Source organism: Xyrauchen texanus, chromosome 28 (genome assembly GCF_025860055.1).
Source record: "Xyrauchen texanus isolate HMW12.3.18 chromosome 28, RBS_HiC_50CHRs, whole genome shotgun sequence".
Classification (NCBI taxonomy): domain Eukaryota; kingdom Metazoa; phylum Chordata; class Actinopteri; order Cypriniformes; family Catostomidae; genus Xyrauchen; species Xyrauchen texanus.
The window spans coordinates 348985-365000 of NC_068303.1; the positions used below are offsets into that span (position 1 = coordinate 348985).

General features: G+C 40.0%; 1 protein-coding gene across 1 annotated transcript in view; it reads right to left on the minus strand.

Moving 5' to 3' along the window:
• The window catches only part of magl (MAX dimerization protein MGA-like), a 36373-nt gene extending 27133 nt beyond the window's left edge, over positions 1-9240 (minus strand). Inside the window, exons 1-2 of the mRNA XM_052095633.1 lie at positions 9098-9240; positions 4804-5786 (exon numbers count right to left, since the gene is read on the minus strand). Coding sequence (XP_051951593.1) covers positions 4804-5705 — 902 coding nt within the window. The 5' untranslated portion in view covers positions 5706-5786; positions 9098-9240. The remainder of the gene's footprint in view (positions 1-4803; positions 5787-9097) is intronic.
• Between the last annotated feature and the right edge of the window lie 6776 nt (positions 9241-16016).

The window sequence follows — 16016 nt, forward strand, 5'->3', positions numbered from 1 at the left end:
CTGAAAGGTAAACTTCTAAGAACGCGAGGCTGAAACGCGGGCTAGTGAGAGATTTCCTGTTTGTCATGATGACGTCTAAAGTCCCCGCCAAAGGATGTAGTCCCTTTTAGCAACTTGTTAGCAATCACCGTTTTTAAGACACAATAAAGTTTAAAAAAAACCACAAGCAGGTTATAACTGGTGTGTTTTATTTCATAGATCAAAACGTGAAAATATTTAGAGGCTTTGTTAACCACAGACCTTATTTCAGGTGATTTAGCAAAAACCCATTCAAAAAACCCATAGACTTTAGGGCGAGGGAACCGGAAGTGCTAAAATGCTAACTCACTTCCGCGTTTTGGCCTACAAAGTGACGTCATAACTTCGGCACTCTATTGGACTGTTCTCAGGAGATAATCGCCCCGCCCACTCTGCACAGCTCCGCCCTTTATACTGGGGAAGTTTGGCGCACAGGAACGTTTTGTGTTTTACTTCCTGCTGCTAATGAAAACATTGACTGGATCCGTGATCCTTTTAACCCTCTCTCATCAGCATCGGCAAAGATGTCGCCAATCAAAGCGCAAGAAAAACTGTCTCCGTATGGATCGCACTTTAAAATTAAACATTGGAGAAATGTCTTCGGATGAATTTTGGCTGCATGTGGGACACAAACACCCATCTAATTAAGAATGCGCCGTCAATGTGCTGTTGCCGTAATCAACCTCTTGTGTGAGCTAGCGTTCTCATCCCTGGCATACGTGAAACACAAAAAAGGCATCTCCTGTCAGTGGAGCACGATTTACACTATCCTCAATCTCCCCGTATCAAGATGGTTCGTTTGAATGGGTCGTTTCACCTCATATTATGTCTGTTGTGATGCATCATAATAAATTCATGCTGCAGTTTATGCTTCATTTGTTGTTTGCTCATCTGGATTTAATTGTATATATGTACAGGTCCTTCTCAAAAAATTAGCATATTGTGATAAAGGTCATTATTTTCCATAATGTAATGATAAAAATTTAACTTTCATATATTTTAGATTCATTGCACACCAACTGAAATATTTCAGGTCTTTTATTGTTTTAATACTGATGATTTTGGCATACAGCTCATGAAAACCCAAAATTCCTATCTCAAAAAATTAGCATATTTCATCCGACCAATAAAAGAAGTGTTTTTAATACCCCCAAAAAAAGTCAACCTTCAAATAATTATGTTCAGTTATGCACTCAGTACTTGGTCGGGAATCCTTTTGCAGAAATGACTGCTTCAATGCGGCGTGGCATGGAGGCAATCAGCCTGTGGCACTGCTGAGGTGTTATGGAGGCCCAGGATGCTTCGATAGCGGCCTTAAGCTCATCCAGAGTGTTGGTTCTTGCGTCTCTCAACTTTCTCTTCACAATATCCCACAGATTCTCTATGGGGTTCAGGTCAGGAGAGTTGGCAGGCCAATTGAGCACAGTAATACCATGGTCAGTAAACCATTTACCAGTGGTTTTGGCACTGTGAGCAGGTGCCAGGTCGTGCTGAAAAATGAAATCTTCATCTCCATAAAGCTTTTCAGCAGATGGAAGCATGAAGTGCTCCAAAATCTCCTGATAGCTAACTGCATTGACCCTGCCCTTGATAAAACACAGTGGACCAACACCAGCAGCTGACATGGCACCCCAGACCATCACTGACTGTGGGTACTTGACACTGGACTTCAGGCATTTTGGCATTTCCTTCTCCCCAGTCTTCCTCCAGACTCTGGCACCTTGATTTCCGAATGACATGCAAAATTTGCTTTCATCCGAAAAAAGTACTTTGGACCACTGAGCAACAGTCCAGTGCTGCTTCTCTGTAGCCCAGGTCAGGCGCTTCTGCCGCTGTTTCTGGTTCAAAAGTGGCTTGACCTGGGGAATGCAGGGATGTTTCTACTCCAGACTCAGTCCACTGCTTCCGCAGGTCCCCAAGGTCTGGAATCGGTCCTTCTCCACAATCTTCCTCAGGGTCCGGTCACCTCTTCTCGATGTGCAGCGTTTTTGCCACACTTTTTCCTTCCCACAGACTTCCCACTGAGGTGCCTTGATACAGCACTCTGGGAACAGCCTATTTGTTCAGAAATTTCTTTCGGTGTCTTACCCTCTTGCTTGAGGGTGTCAATGATGGCCTTCTGGACAGCAGTCAGGTCGGCAGTCTTACCCATGATTGCGGTTTTGAGTAATGAAACAGGCTGGGAGTTTTTAAAAGCCTCAGGAATCTTTTGCAGGTGTTTAGAGTTAATTAGTTGATTCAGATGATTCGGTTAATAGCTTGTTTAGAGACCCTTTTCATGATATGCTAATTTTTTGAGATAGGAATTTTGGGTTTTCATGAGCTGTATGCCAAAATCATCAGTATTAAAACAATAAAAGACCTGAAATATTTCAGTTGGTGTGCAATGAATCTAAAATATATGAAAGTTTAATTTTTATCATTACATTATGGAAAATAATGACCTTTATCACAATATGCTAATTTTTTGAGAAGGACCTGTATATACTTGGGCTGCACAATTAATCGAAATAAAATCGAAACCGCGATATGACTTTGTGCGATTATTAAACTGGAAGGACTGCAATTTAATTAATTAAATAAATAAATATTCTGCTCCCTTCAAAGTGTATTATTGTGTATATTACATTAGCGCATTATTACAGTGTTTTCAGATCGTTCTGTGCTCCACAACTCCCGCTCATGCTCACAGTAACAGAAGTGCTCACAGTTCAGTTTGTTTACATGCTCTAAACGCTTTATTTACACTAAACATGCGTGTCCTGCGTGAAGCGTTTATTATTATCTGCGGTAGCAGCATCTCAGCAAGGCACAGGTATCATAATAATAACGCTTATGGGGTATAATTCAAACATCTTTATTAAATGATTGTTGAGCAAACAGCATTAACAGAAACACCTGTAGAGTCCAGAAACTTCTCTTCATTCTCCCGTCATTTGTTTACCTCTCACGAGAGCGCGTGTCGCACTTATTACAGTCCCCGCGGAAACAAGTGAAAGCGGAACTAATATTACCAACATCCAACACAATGAAAAGGAACATATAATGAATCTATATTAAATATTTAGCTACTTTAATATAGTGCACTTCTAAATTAAATATAATAAAATAATTAAATTAAATGGTGACAAACTAATAAAAATGTTCACTTTAAATGTAATTACACCAATGATTATCAGTTCAACTTCGGTTTGACATTAAGCCACATTCTTATATACAATAAACAATAGTTTGTTTAAGTCTACTAGTTTTTAAGCCCTACAATAAAGAGTAACATTTATATTTTGTGTATACTGAATTATTCAATCAACTAACATTATTTTTGACTGCAAAAACTGGTTTTAGCATCAGGGAAATGTAGTTAACAGTGACATTGAGCAGGAAGTTATATATAACCGGTGTTGACAGCTGCTGATAATAAAAGTTACATGATCAGCATCGACTGAGGAGATGAAAATTGGAGATCAGTGTCGGATGTTAAAATCCTGACCGGAGCATCTCTAATATTCAAGTTGAGTGTGTTTCAGAAACTAATGATGATGATTAGTGTGCTGAGATCCCGTCACAAAATGGACAAAAACAGGTACACGGTGGACGGTTTGGATATGAAGAAGACTTTGTTTCACTGAGGTCTCAGTTTGGTTCTTTTTAAGAGGGTTCAAGTGTGAAATTCCCAGCAGCCTTTCTGCAGTTGAACATGTGGAAAACATCATAATCGCAGTTCAAATCGCAATATGATTTTTTGTCCAAATCGTGCAGCCCTAGTATGTACGCATATACGTTTAGTTTAATTGGGGTGTCGTGGAAATAAAAAACACTACAAAGATGTGCCATGCTGTCAAAAAGTGTGAGAACCCCCGGACTCGTGAGAGCGCACTGAATGTTCACACACTGTGCATTTGTGTTTGTTTAGAGTCCTACAGAAACGAACCTTAACCCTACCACTACAGCTAACCCTAATCCTAACCTTAGTAACAGCGCCTCTTGAGGGACTGAGGCCTCCGGGGGTTATCTTTAAATGTGACATTCATTTATAAGTATATATAAATAGAAATCAGAGTTACTATAGTTGTGTTCTTTTTTATTTGTCATTCCAGTTTAGTTTTCACACTTCGTCTGTTCAGTTTAGGCTAGTTTTCATTTTCAGGGTTTTTTTTTTTAGTACTTGGCTTCCAAAATTGAAGTTCGTTTTTATTTTAGTTTAGTTAGTTTTGGAGTTAGAAAAATGTATTTTAGTTTATTCTCAGTTTTTTTCCAATCATGCCCGTTTTTATTTTTATTTCAGTCAACAAAAATGTTTTCATTTAGTTTTCTGAAGATTAAGCAAGTCCCATGTGTCGCTGATGTCAAAGGTCATGCGTCCAGTCAAACTCTGTGATTTAGTAGAAGCTCGTCAAATTAGAGCGATGTCAACATGGACATGTGGTGTAACAAAACCCGAGTCCAGCAAAATGTCATTTAGGTGGAAAATATGCTTTATTTTTTTTTATGAAATTAATGTCACTATGTCAACTAATTTAATGGTCCAAAAAATAGGCTTCGTTATTTACACAATAAGTAATTTATCATTTCTGAAATTTTTTTGTGATCCAGACATGTTCTCGACAGGTTTCGTAAGAGTCACCCAATAGCCTCACGGCAGCCGAATTTAGGAAAAGTTGAAACCTAAAATTCCTTTTTAACCACCGTTATTACAACGAATATGCTAGAATGGTGCTGAAAGAAAAACAACATTATACTTCATTTACGGAGGATAAAATATCATTTTTGGACAGACAGACGTACCTGAGGTCTTCATTCTCCGAGGTCTCATTACAAGTGTGTGTGGCATGAGACGGCACAGGAAGTTGCGTTTGAGTTCTGCCAGTCAGAGCGAGTTTGAGTTTGTTGTGGAGGCGGCGAGAGTTTTGGCCGTTGACTCTGAAAGCTAACGTGAACGGATTACATTCGATTTTAAGCTGAGTGATCCGTGGGTTCTGGTAGCTCGTCACCGCGTAGAACTCTGTTTGAGGGAAGGTAAACATGTGAACATCGGGGCTTTCCAGCTGAATGGCACGCTCGTGACCCGCACTAACAGGAACGACGTAAAGACGTGGCTGGTACCTCTGCATGGGGTGCAACACCAGACAACCGTCCTGGTCCAGAGAGTTGTGTGCTAACTTGACTTTGTAAAAGGACACCGGGCCATCCATCCAGTGCCGACCCAGAGCCGGAGACTCGGGATGAAGACAAACCGGACCCTGGATGTGAGGTTCACTGGTTCCGCCCACTTCCCATGACGTCCCGTTCCATTTGTGTCGGAAGTCATCTAAAGGCATCACATCCATAACTAGGAAGAACCTGAGATTTGGGTCTAAACCTCTCAGACGGAAGCGACAACAGGGGAACATGCGTCTGCCCTGCTTGGTTAAGATCATCTCGGTGCCGATGCTGTGAAAACGACTCCAAATGTTCTCGTTCTCCAATGTGACGTTAATATGACCGGTTGTTGAAGCACTCTTTACGCCGATATGAGGAGCATTTTCCGTTCTTAAAGCAACAGCCTGAGCGTGACTCCATTCATCATCTTGACCGGGCTGTAGAAATGTTGAGGATAGTGATGTTTCCGTCTTTCCAATTGTATCTCCTGCATCCACGTCATTTCCCAGTGTCCTCTCTGCTAACGCTGCAGTATTAGCATCCTCCATCGCTGTAGTATGGTCTTTGTTAGATCATCTACAGGCCAGTACAAATCTTAAGCATGATTGTTGTGATGTCATCATCCTGAACTGCAGCAAAAACAAAAGACAAGAAATTATTTTCATGAATATCAATAATAATAATAATAAAGGAACTAATAAAACCAGCATTACTACATCACAACAATCAACCGAGGGGTGCGTGTCTGTGGGACTCTTTTAACCAAGATGGTGGTGATGGTTTAATGATTGGCAAATATAAATCTTGTTAACTGGCCAAGCCTGCTCTGTAGATATCAGCATTGCTATTATAAACAATATCAGTCAACCACTAGCTCGTAGCAGTGTAGTGTTATTGGGTTTCTACTGTATACATCGGGTATACAGTACCGGCTGTTGTTCAGGTGGTAGAGCGGGTCGGCCACTAATCGCAGGGTTGGTGGTTTGATTCCCGGCCCACATGACTCCACATGCCGAAGTGTCCTTGGGCAAGACACTGAACCCCAAGTTACTCCCAATGGCAGACTAGCACCTTACATGCAGCTCTGCCGCCATTAGTGTATGAATGGGTGAATGAGACACAGTGTAAAGCGCTTTGAATACCGCTAAGGCTTAAAAAGGCGCTATATAAGTGCAGACCATTTTACATTGCTTGACCAATTCATAACCGTAAAAGGTACGGCCGATCTATCGCTTTTAAGGATTAATCAGAACCGTTGCTTTTTGGAACTATCGGTTATTGAAAAAATTATACGCCGATAGTTTCAGATGGTTTTTTATCATTTCAAAATAAGAGTCCCCGGTGAGTTTCGGGCTTGTTTAGAAGTCCTGCGTTATGCACCAAATCATTTTTTCTGGTTATTATTGGGATTTTGGTTGAACGATAAACTGCATCTGGAATTTTATTCATGTTTGTCTTTAGCTGCCAGAGTAAAGAAAGAATAAGAGTTTTTTTTAACATTCTATAAATCAATTTGAAAAACTATTGGCCGATAAATCGGTTTCCGGCCCTTTCCACCAACTTCGTTATCTTACCGGAAAAATCCTCTATCAGCCAACCTCTACTTTCCAAGTCATTTACATCAGTGGTTGATTGACATATTGCAGAGGTCGATAAATTGGACGATATTCTGAATCATCGGCATTAACCGATCCATTTTCCAGATTTTTTTCTTAGGTCCGCGCGGGCGCTGAGAATCGCCTGTTGGCATGTGAAGCCTCCGAGTCATGTAAACAATCAATCCGGGGGGTTTTTTGGGTTATGTGCCATCGTGTAACTACAATAATAGACCAATGTGCAACACAGTCTCATTAAAACGGTCCACATGTCAGAGCATGTAATGTTAAAGTGTTTCATCCTCCCTCTCTCTCCCCAACAATCCCTGTAACTGTTCACTGTCTAGTCTAATGAGAAAATGGCAAATATCAGTTAAACTAATATCATATATACCGTCTGCTAATAGATAAATCATGACGGTCAGTCCGTAACAATCCAAGCAGCTGGTCCAGGCCGTTTAAACTGTCGGGAGATTGCTGCTCGCGCTGGATCCGCACAAGCGCGTGAGTGATCATCCATCACTGTTTGTACAGTTGGTTTGATGCAGTATTTTGTGAGAAAATGTGATTACTAATGAGCACATGCCATCCATTGCTGGTCTACAGTTTGTCCTGTTATTTCCTTCTTCCTAATATATGTTCAGTTTCTAGCAATTTATGTTTATGTTATACTAAATTAAATTGTGTGATATATCGGTATTGTATTGGCCTATCGGCCACCCTGCACTCTGGATATCATCATCGGCCATTAAAACACCATATCGGTCAACCACTATTCACCATTACTGGACAATGAGTTTTTTAAGTAATTTAATAGAGAGTCAAATACTAATCCTGATTTAATGGATCTTAACCACTATAGTTTCTTCTGTAAAAACAAAAGGTTTCCAATTAGACAATAAAGTCCAGAGATTTAAATGCAGCTAAATGATGGATTTGACTTTCTGAGCATAACCAGAAACAATTATAGTCACACTGGAAACTTTTACAACTTTTAGGATTTTATGTCCATTACCGGTCATTGAAACCAAAATCAATATGGGCAAATTATTTTCCTATCATTGCATGTGCATTACACACTACAGTCAAAGTCCCCTTCAAGTAGTGAATCCGCTCGGCGGCCATCTTTGGAAGCGGCATTAAAGTGCAGCTCCTATTTACTTGAATGGGGAAAATACGAAAATCTCCAAAATGGTTGGAAAAGATTACAATCAAAGAAGGCGTGCCGAGTGTCTCCAGTCAGGTCTCCTATGCAATCAAATTGGGCCGGTTACTAGGGAGGGTAGAGTCACATGGGGTAACCTTGTTGTGGTCACTATAATGGTGTTCTCGCTCTCGGTGGGGCAATTTTTTTTTTATTGTGGACATGGTTGATAACGTCGACTAATCGTTTCATCTCTATTTGAAATGACGTAGACTTGGCTCAGTTACAATGCCCTAAATGTAATATTTACCAAATTAAGCTTTATATAGCTTAAATATGATTATTATTCACAATATGAAGCTGGAGACACTATGCGTGTGCTGACGAGGGACGTTTCTATATAGTCGCATTTTTCTTTGCCTGCCCTTGCTTCAATGTTATAAACGTTAGGAATAAAAGAAATTAGCGGCATGGATTAATTGGTAAACCGGATATATCGGTTGGTATAACAGATATATCGGTCGACCTCTAATGCAGAGAACAATGAGGATGTCATCAGTGGAATCCAACTTAAAGCACTTTTCTAAACTGTCACCGAGTCGCATTCTTGAAGGAGTGAACAGCATCCAGGTACGCACAACACTAGCATTTCGGTTATAGTTGAAAGCAAATTTGCATTATGGAATCTGAATATCTGAATATTATCGCTATCAGTACAATGCTATGCGCATGCGCAAAGCTTGAAGGCCTAAGTATACTTCGGGTGTCCGCGTTGCTGATCACTTCGCACTGTATGTGACGCAAATTGCGTCATCAGCACAGCTGTGGCTTGGTTGATACATTGTTGTTGAGCAGAGCAACACAGTAAACAAACATAATTTCTGAAGTGCATTTTGTGTGTGCGTCTTTTACAGCGAGTCTGACTTTTTCACAGCCTATTTTTGAACAACTGCGTTTTTTCAGTGCAGACGCATTTTATAAATCATGTAGTGAGCGAATAGTCGACTTCGGGCTGACGGCGTCGACTACGTTACTGTAGTTTTAGTCGACTTGTCTGTTTACTTCAACGTTCAATGGCGGGAGTTTTACGCGTGACTGCAGCGCGAGCTCATGATCGCGCGGGAGTCTGTCCGGATCACACTCAACTCTTGCAAAACAAGCACATTTAATACTATACAGATATCAGCAGTTGGCCACTTGCCTTAGATACACAGCAATGGATCCCGTCGAAGTCATTCGACGTGAAAAATCTCCACCTGTACGTGCTTTTTATTCCTCCTGATCGGTTGCTCCGTGTGTTTGAGGCGTCCAGCGCTTCATAACTGAAATGCCGCTCAAAACAACAGACAGCCTCGAGTGACGTCACAGTCATCGGGGCTGCTCCCGCTGACGAATGGCGTGACGTTCCCTAACTCAGCGGTGTCTCCTGGCGTTCCTTAACTCAGCGGTGTCTCCTGGCGCTCCTTAACTCAGCGGTGTCTCCTGGTGTTGCTTAATGCAGCGATGACTCATCGCGTTGTTCAGGAAAAGCTTCAGGACTTTAGATATGTTATACATACTAGTCGAAGAATCCTGTACATATACTGTATATTGTCCCCATATTTCGCTGTTCTGTCAAGCGCTAAAATACATTAAATGTGCTTTTCCTGCAACAAGTGATAGGATTCTGCTGAATCTTTTGTTTTGGGGAAATTACACTGGTGATACAGTCTGTTTACATAAAGTAGATGCACGCATACAATAGTGGTTTTTGTACCTATATATAAATATAATCAGCCTCTGTCGATGTGTTTTGATCAAGAGAACCAAACTTACGTGATCTTTCTTGTTCTCGGTGAAGCGCGTGCTGATAGATTGTTTTCATGTGTTTCCTTTATATTCTTCATCAAAGTATTGTTTTTAGAGGGAACTATGAAGTGTAGTCCATTAATTGTAAAGCAGCATTTACTGGAAAGAGTATTTTCACAAATGTTAATGTGTTATGGGTCAATGTGCGCGTGCACGTGAATCATTTAACTAGCCTTTTCTGTAGAGTCGTTCAATGTGTATTGTCAAGCAGCCAATAAAAGACGTAACAAATGTTGGTATCATTATTAAAAACTATTTTTTTCATCCATGTCTGTTCTAATGAATCTGACAGTTTAAGAGTGATTTTAACATGGTTTCACAGGATAACATCTGATGTAACTCAATGGTTTGAATGGGAACTGGAGAGTCAAGAGCAGTAAATCACAAATTAAAGTATTTTATCTGCAACACTAAAGCATAATTTGCTGATATGTGTCAATAGTATAATTCCAATTGCTTTTATTTCTTTATAATGAATAATAGCTTGATGAACTAATAGTTTGCGTAACTTTCTCCAAACATAAATTATAACACATATATTATAGATGGGACACTGGTCCAGTAGTACGGCAAATCAGCAGTAAGCATAACCAACCGGGGTCAAATCGCCATCAATCAAGACAAATTTGAAGCTTTGTGGCAGATTATGATGTATTGGAACAAACAAACAAAATCATTATGTTTCTGAAAAAGTTTCTACCATTTCAAAGTACCATTTATTCTTACCCAGGGGTCAATTTGGCCTTTGTACTTGCTCGCCACCAAAAGTATCACACTGTTCTGAAAGATCATCTGGGTCATGGGTTCTGAAACATATGACATTGTCATGCCCAGAACCTTAACCCATTTAAGCCCACCGTCAACTATAGTTGCCTCAGTGTATAGTTGTCATTTTCCTTTTGTAAGTATTTTTCTAGATGCTATCCATGTTTTATATGTCAATGACTTGCAACAAAACAGCCAAATTAAGGATTTCAAGAAAAAAAAAATGGTGTTCTCTTCCTTCCTGTCACATAATGCTGTCAACTTCCTGACCCTTCTTCCAGGAAGCATGGCAAAGTCAAACCCTCCCAATAAAAGGACATTTTCATGTTACTATTAAGTATTTTTTTTTTACATAAATCTACATAATCATGAAGGTCTCTAGAATCACCCAAACAAAACAAATATTACAAGAGATCTATAGTGTCTTGTGTACTTAGTCAAAAGTCCAAGCGGCAACAATAGTACTTTGTAAGTACATATATCACTGGGAAATGGGGTATACTGTGTTAATAGGTTAATAAATCAAGGTTATTGCTCTTTTTTAGTGCTTTTTACTTTTATAATATTCCACCTAAACATAACTTAAAGCATGGGATTAATTGCTGTAGTTTATCTTTTTCAAACTTTTATGATATTATGTCCTGTAAGGGGCAACAATGAGACCCCTTCTTCCAGTGTGGATGCGTTTCATTCTAATCGGTCAAGGACCCTAATACTTTTTATAACTAGTAGCTTATGATTCCATTATAAAGTTGAAATTCAGACAAGTAAAGAGTTTACATTTACATTATTTTATGAAATCACCTACAGTATAAAGACTGAAATGCACATATGGGAGGTGTTGACCTGCATGACCAATGAGTAAACCGTTACCAGATTGGCATCCGATCAAAGGAGTGGTGTTGGCCATGCTACAGCTGGGCACTCAACAGTGCTGTGGGCAATGCCTGGTGTTATTACAGGTACATGGAGGTGTAATGGGAAGTGGGAGGTGAGGCTGTGGGGTGGCAGGTTGGAAGGATGGGGTCTATATGTTAGGTGGCATGACACAAAAACAAAACATGTATTTATTAATTATTTCATTCATTCATACCAGTCATGTAAAGAGGGAGACAGAGATCTCCTCTCATTGCAAAGGCTGGTTGCCCAGAGATTTCTCCAGCGCCATGGGAGTTAATGCATTAATTATATTTATTTTCATTTAACTTTGATACACAATGCCCTGTTAGGGCAACTTAATGTCTGCACTTTGTTCTGCACTATGTTCCACCACTTTAAGTAAATGGGTTTGTTGATGACGGTTTAAATCCCCATTTATTCAAGATAATTACGACATTTTAATCATTTATTTTCAAATTCAAGAGATTATAAGCTAGAAGCAGCTTTTTTGGGTTTGCAGTGAATGTCTTTACACATAATACATGTGTTTATGAATAAAGATTGATCTGTTGAAAGCAGTTATTTTGAGAAAGATGCCAAATGTTCTCCTCCTATTCAAATTTGACATTGAAGGCGTGCATACAACATATTTGTCCACCGGCAACTGAAGTTGCCGCACATTCAAATATGATTTTCAAGAAGAAGAAAAAAAAACTTGGGAAAATAAATGCAGAACATGTTCATATAGGACACTATTAACATGACTATATGCATGAAACCATTCAGAAACATTTGGGCACAAATGGGTTAAAAATGCTATTATATGCTATTAGATGCTATTGTAACAATTTAAATGCATGTTTACAGGGAATTGAACCCAGGACTGTATGTATATTAACAAACACATTACCCCTACACCAACACCCCTTTTGTGTGTACAGTCAGTCATATTTATTTATAAAGCACATTTAAAAACGACAGCTGTTCTCCAAAGTGCTGTACAGAGTTTGAACAAATAGCGTAATAATTAAAATTAGGACAGAAAACAAAATGTTACCACTGCACCTACTTGTGACCATATGCAATACTAAATAGATGAGTTTAAAATCATCATATGTTGATGCAGTTTTTATATAAAGTGCAAATTATTCCAGAGCTGTGGAGCAGCCACTGAGAAGGCTCGATCCCCTTTCCGTTTGAGATGTGTCCTTGGAACGGTCAACCATAGACATTTACATTTTTTACATTTACATTGATGCATTTGGCAGACGCTTTTATCCAAAGTGACTTACAGTGCAATTATTACAGGGACAATCCCCCCGGAGCAACCTGGAGTTAGGTGCCTTACTCAAGGACTCAATGGTGGTGACTGTGGGGATCAAACCAGCAACCTTCTGATTACCAGTTATGTGCTTTAGCCCACTACGCTACCACCACCACTCCTGGTTGATCTGAGGTCTCTGGATGTATTGTGATGAAATGAAAGAAGATCTGAAATATATTGTGGAGCCGAACCGTGCAACCCCTTATAAAGGAACAATAATGCTTTGAACTGAATACGATGTTTGACTGGGAGCCAGTGGAGAGAGACCAGCACTGGTGAAATATGTTCCTTTGTTCCAGTCGACAGTCTAGCGGCAACATTTTGGACAAGCTGAAGATGTGACAGTAGAGACTGTGAGACACCCAAATACAATACATTACAATAATCTAATCTGGATGAAATAATCCATAATCCCCATACTGAGTGGTGGTGGCGTAGTGGGCTAAAGCACAGGGCTGTTAATCAGAAGGTCGTTGGTTTGAACCCCACGGCCACCACCATTGTGTCCTTGAGTAAGACACTTAACTCCAGGTTGCTCCGGGGGGATTGTCCCTGTAATAAGTGCTCTGTAAGTCACTTTGGATAAAAGCATCTGCCAAATGCATAAATGTAAATGTAAATAAAAGCATGTGTTACAGACTCCATAGCGTTGGATGATGGCTATATTCTTTAGTTAATAGAAACAACTTCTGACCACAGCATTGATCTGTTTATCAAAAGGCAAAGCAGAATCACAATTAACACTAGCATGTGTATGAAGGTTACCAGATAGAGGCCCTAGTTTACTGGCAGCCATCTCTGTAGAAGCAGAGGGGCCATACATAAAGACTTCTGTCTTTAGGTTTGTTGACATCCGATGTTTAACATCTCTCAGACAATCAAATAAACACTGTAGACCTGAAACATCCTTTAGATGTAAGGGAATGTATCACTGAGTATCATCTGCGTAACAGTGATATGATACATTATAATTCCTAAACATTGTATATATATATGAAAACAAAACTGGACCCAGAATAGAGCCCTGTGGGACCCCATACAAAACTGGTGCATGAGGTGATGAAAAGTTGCCAGTCTCCATAGAAAAGGTTTGATCCTTTAAATAGGAAGCAAACCAATTTAATGCATGACCCTGGATCCCAATAAACTCAGGAGTGAGTTTAAAGGATCAGGAGTGTCAAATGACGCACTGAGATTGGGCAAAAGTAGAACAGCACAATTACAAGAGTCGACAGAAAGCAATAGGTCATTTAATACTTTGAGGAATGCAGACTCTAAAGCCAGACTGATATTTATCAAAAATACCATTAACTTTACCATAACTTTATCAAGCTATTGTTTTTTTTTTATAAATAAAAAGTAATTTAATCATATAAGCCTATGATGCTTCAGTGTTGCAAATAAAAGACTTCCTCATGCGATTCACTGCTCTTGAGAAGGTAATCGCCAGTTCCCATTCAAACCAATGTCACACGTTAACATGGGAAACCAGATCATGTTAAAATCACTCTTAAACTGTGTCAAATTCATCGGAACAGACATTGATCATACAAAGCTAATAATGGTACCAACATTTTTTTAACGATATGTAAAACACCTTTTCTTGCCTCATTGGCCATTCACAATAAAATAATTCACATAAAAAATTATTCACGCGCACATCTCCAGTTAACATAATCCCCAGTTGATCCAGAACACCAGCAAATGTAAAGGTTATGCGTTTGGAATCAGTCCTGTTCTACCCGCTCTGTACGGGTCTCGAACCGGCATCTTGGGCATGATAGGCGGGTGCGCTAACAAGGAGGCTAAAGGCTACAGCCCCTAGTGTCAGTCGCTAGTGCACCTCTTGATGTCAGGACAGTGAGGTTTATACACATTGCACAGCTATCTATCAGCTGTTCCATCACACTCACCCCCCTAAACCTCACTCCCATCCGGGTCATGGCACCACTGTGACGCTCCTGTTCTACCCGCTCCGTACGGGACTCGATCTGTCGTCTCCGGTATGGGATGCAGGTGCGCTAACAAGGAGGCTAAAGGCTACAACCTCTAGTGTCAGTCGCTAGTGCACCTCTTGATGTCAGGACAGTGAGGTTTATACACATTGCACAGCTATGTATCAGCTGACCACCGTTACACTCACCCCCCCAAACCTCAATCCCATCCGGGTCACGGCACCATTGTGATGCTCCTGTTCTACCCGCTCTGTGCACGACTCAAACTGTCATCTCCTGCATGGGAGGCGGGTGCACTAACAAGGAGGCTAAAGGCTACAGACTCTAGCATCAGTCGCTAGTGCACCTCTTGATGTCAGGAGAGTGAGGTTTATACACATTGTACAGCTATCTATCAGCTGATCACCATTACACATTCTTGCTACCATGGTAAAGTGGGTATATAGTGTAATAAATGGTGACATTTACAAACAAACACATTTTCTCATGCAGTGATAACTCTGATTTAACATAGCTGTGTTGCATTTGTAGAGCAATGACTAATAAGGGTTCCCAATGGAAAAAGATCAGATTTACAAACATTCTAACTCAAAAACTTCTCAAATACATCTGCTGAACATCTGATTGACATCCGAGAAGAAACGTCAAAGCAACGTTATAGCAGTGGTGGCTGGTACTATATCGCAATGAAAACCAACATGGTAGAGAGGTCATATTTTTCTATAGATGGTAAGTATAAATTAATCATAACTTGACCGATAATATGTGTAAAAAGGGCAGTTCAATGGGGATGTTTGCAATGGGGCATATAGTTTAGGAATCAAAACAATGTGTGAGCAATGTATTAATGCATATACCTTTCCTGTTATGGACCTTAGAAAAGACCATTTAGCCCAAGATGGACCACTTGTATTAAAATGAATGTGAGAATGTGGGACGCCCAATATGGCAGATGTCATCTTTTAGATTCCATTTTTGATTTCTAGACATCCCTTGTGAGTGAACTAGTGAGCATGCATATTAGCTGGACCCACCAGAAAAATAGCATTTATTTGCCTGGCCTGAGGTAAACAAGCACATTTAATGAGAAAATTGTTGTCAGATTTAACTGCTCATTTAAATTGTGTTCTTTGATTGTAATCTTCACCAACTGAACACAAGCTGTACTTTTATTCTGCTTGTTTACATTGAAAATAGCTGCCCGGGAACGATCCAAAGATAGCCGCCGAGTGGACTGACTTGCCTTGAAAGGGACTTTGACCTTAGTTAGGGTAGACGCCATATTCTGTTTTTCGTGATTGAAAATGAGGCTTCAGGTTGGGTTGTTCTGTTTAGTAAACACTGTTTAA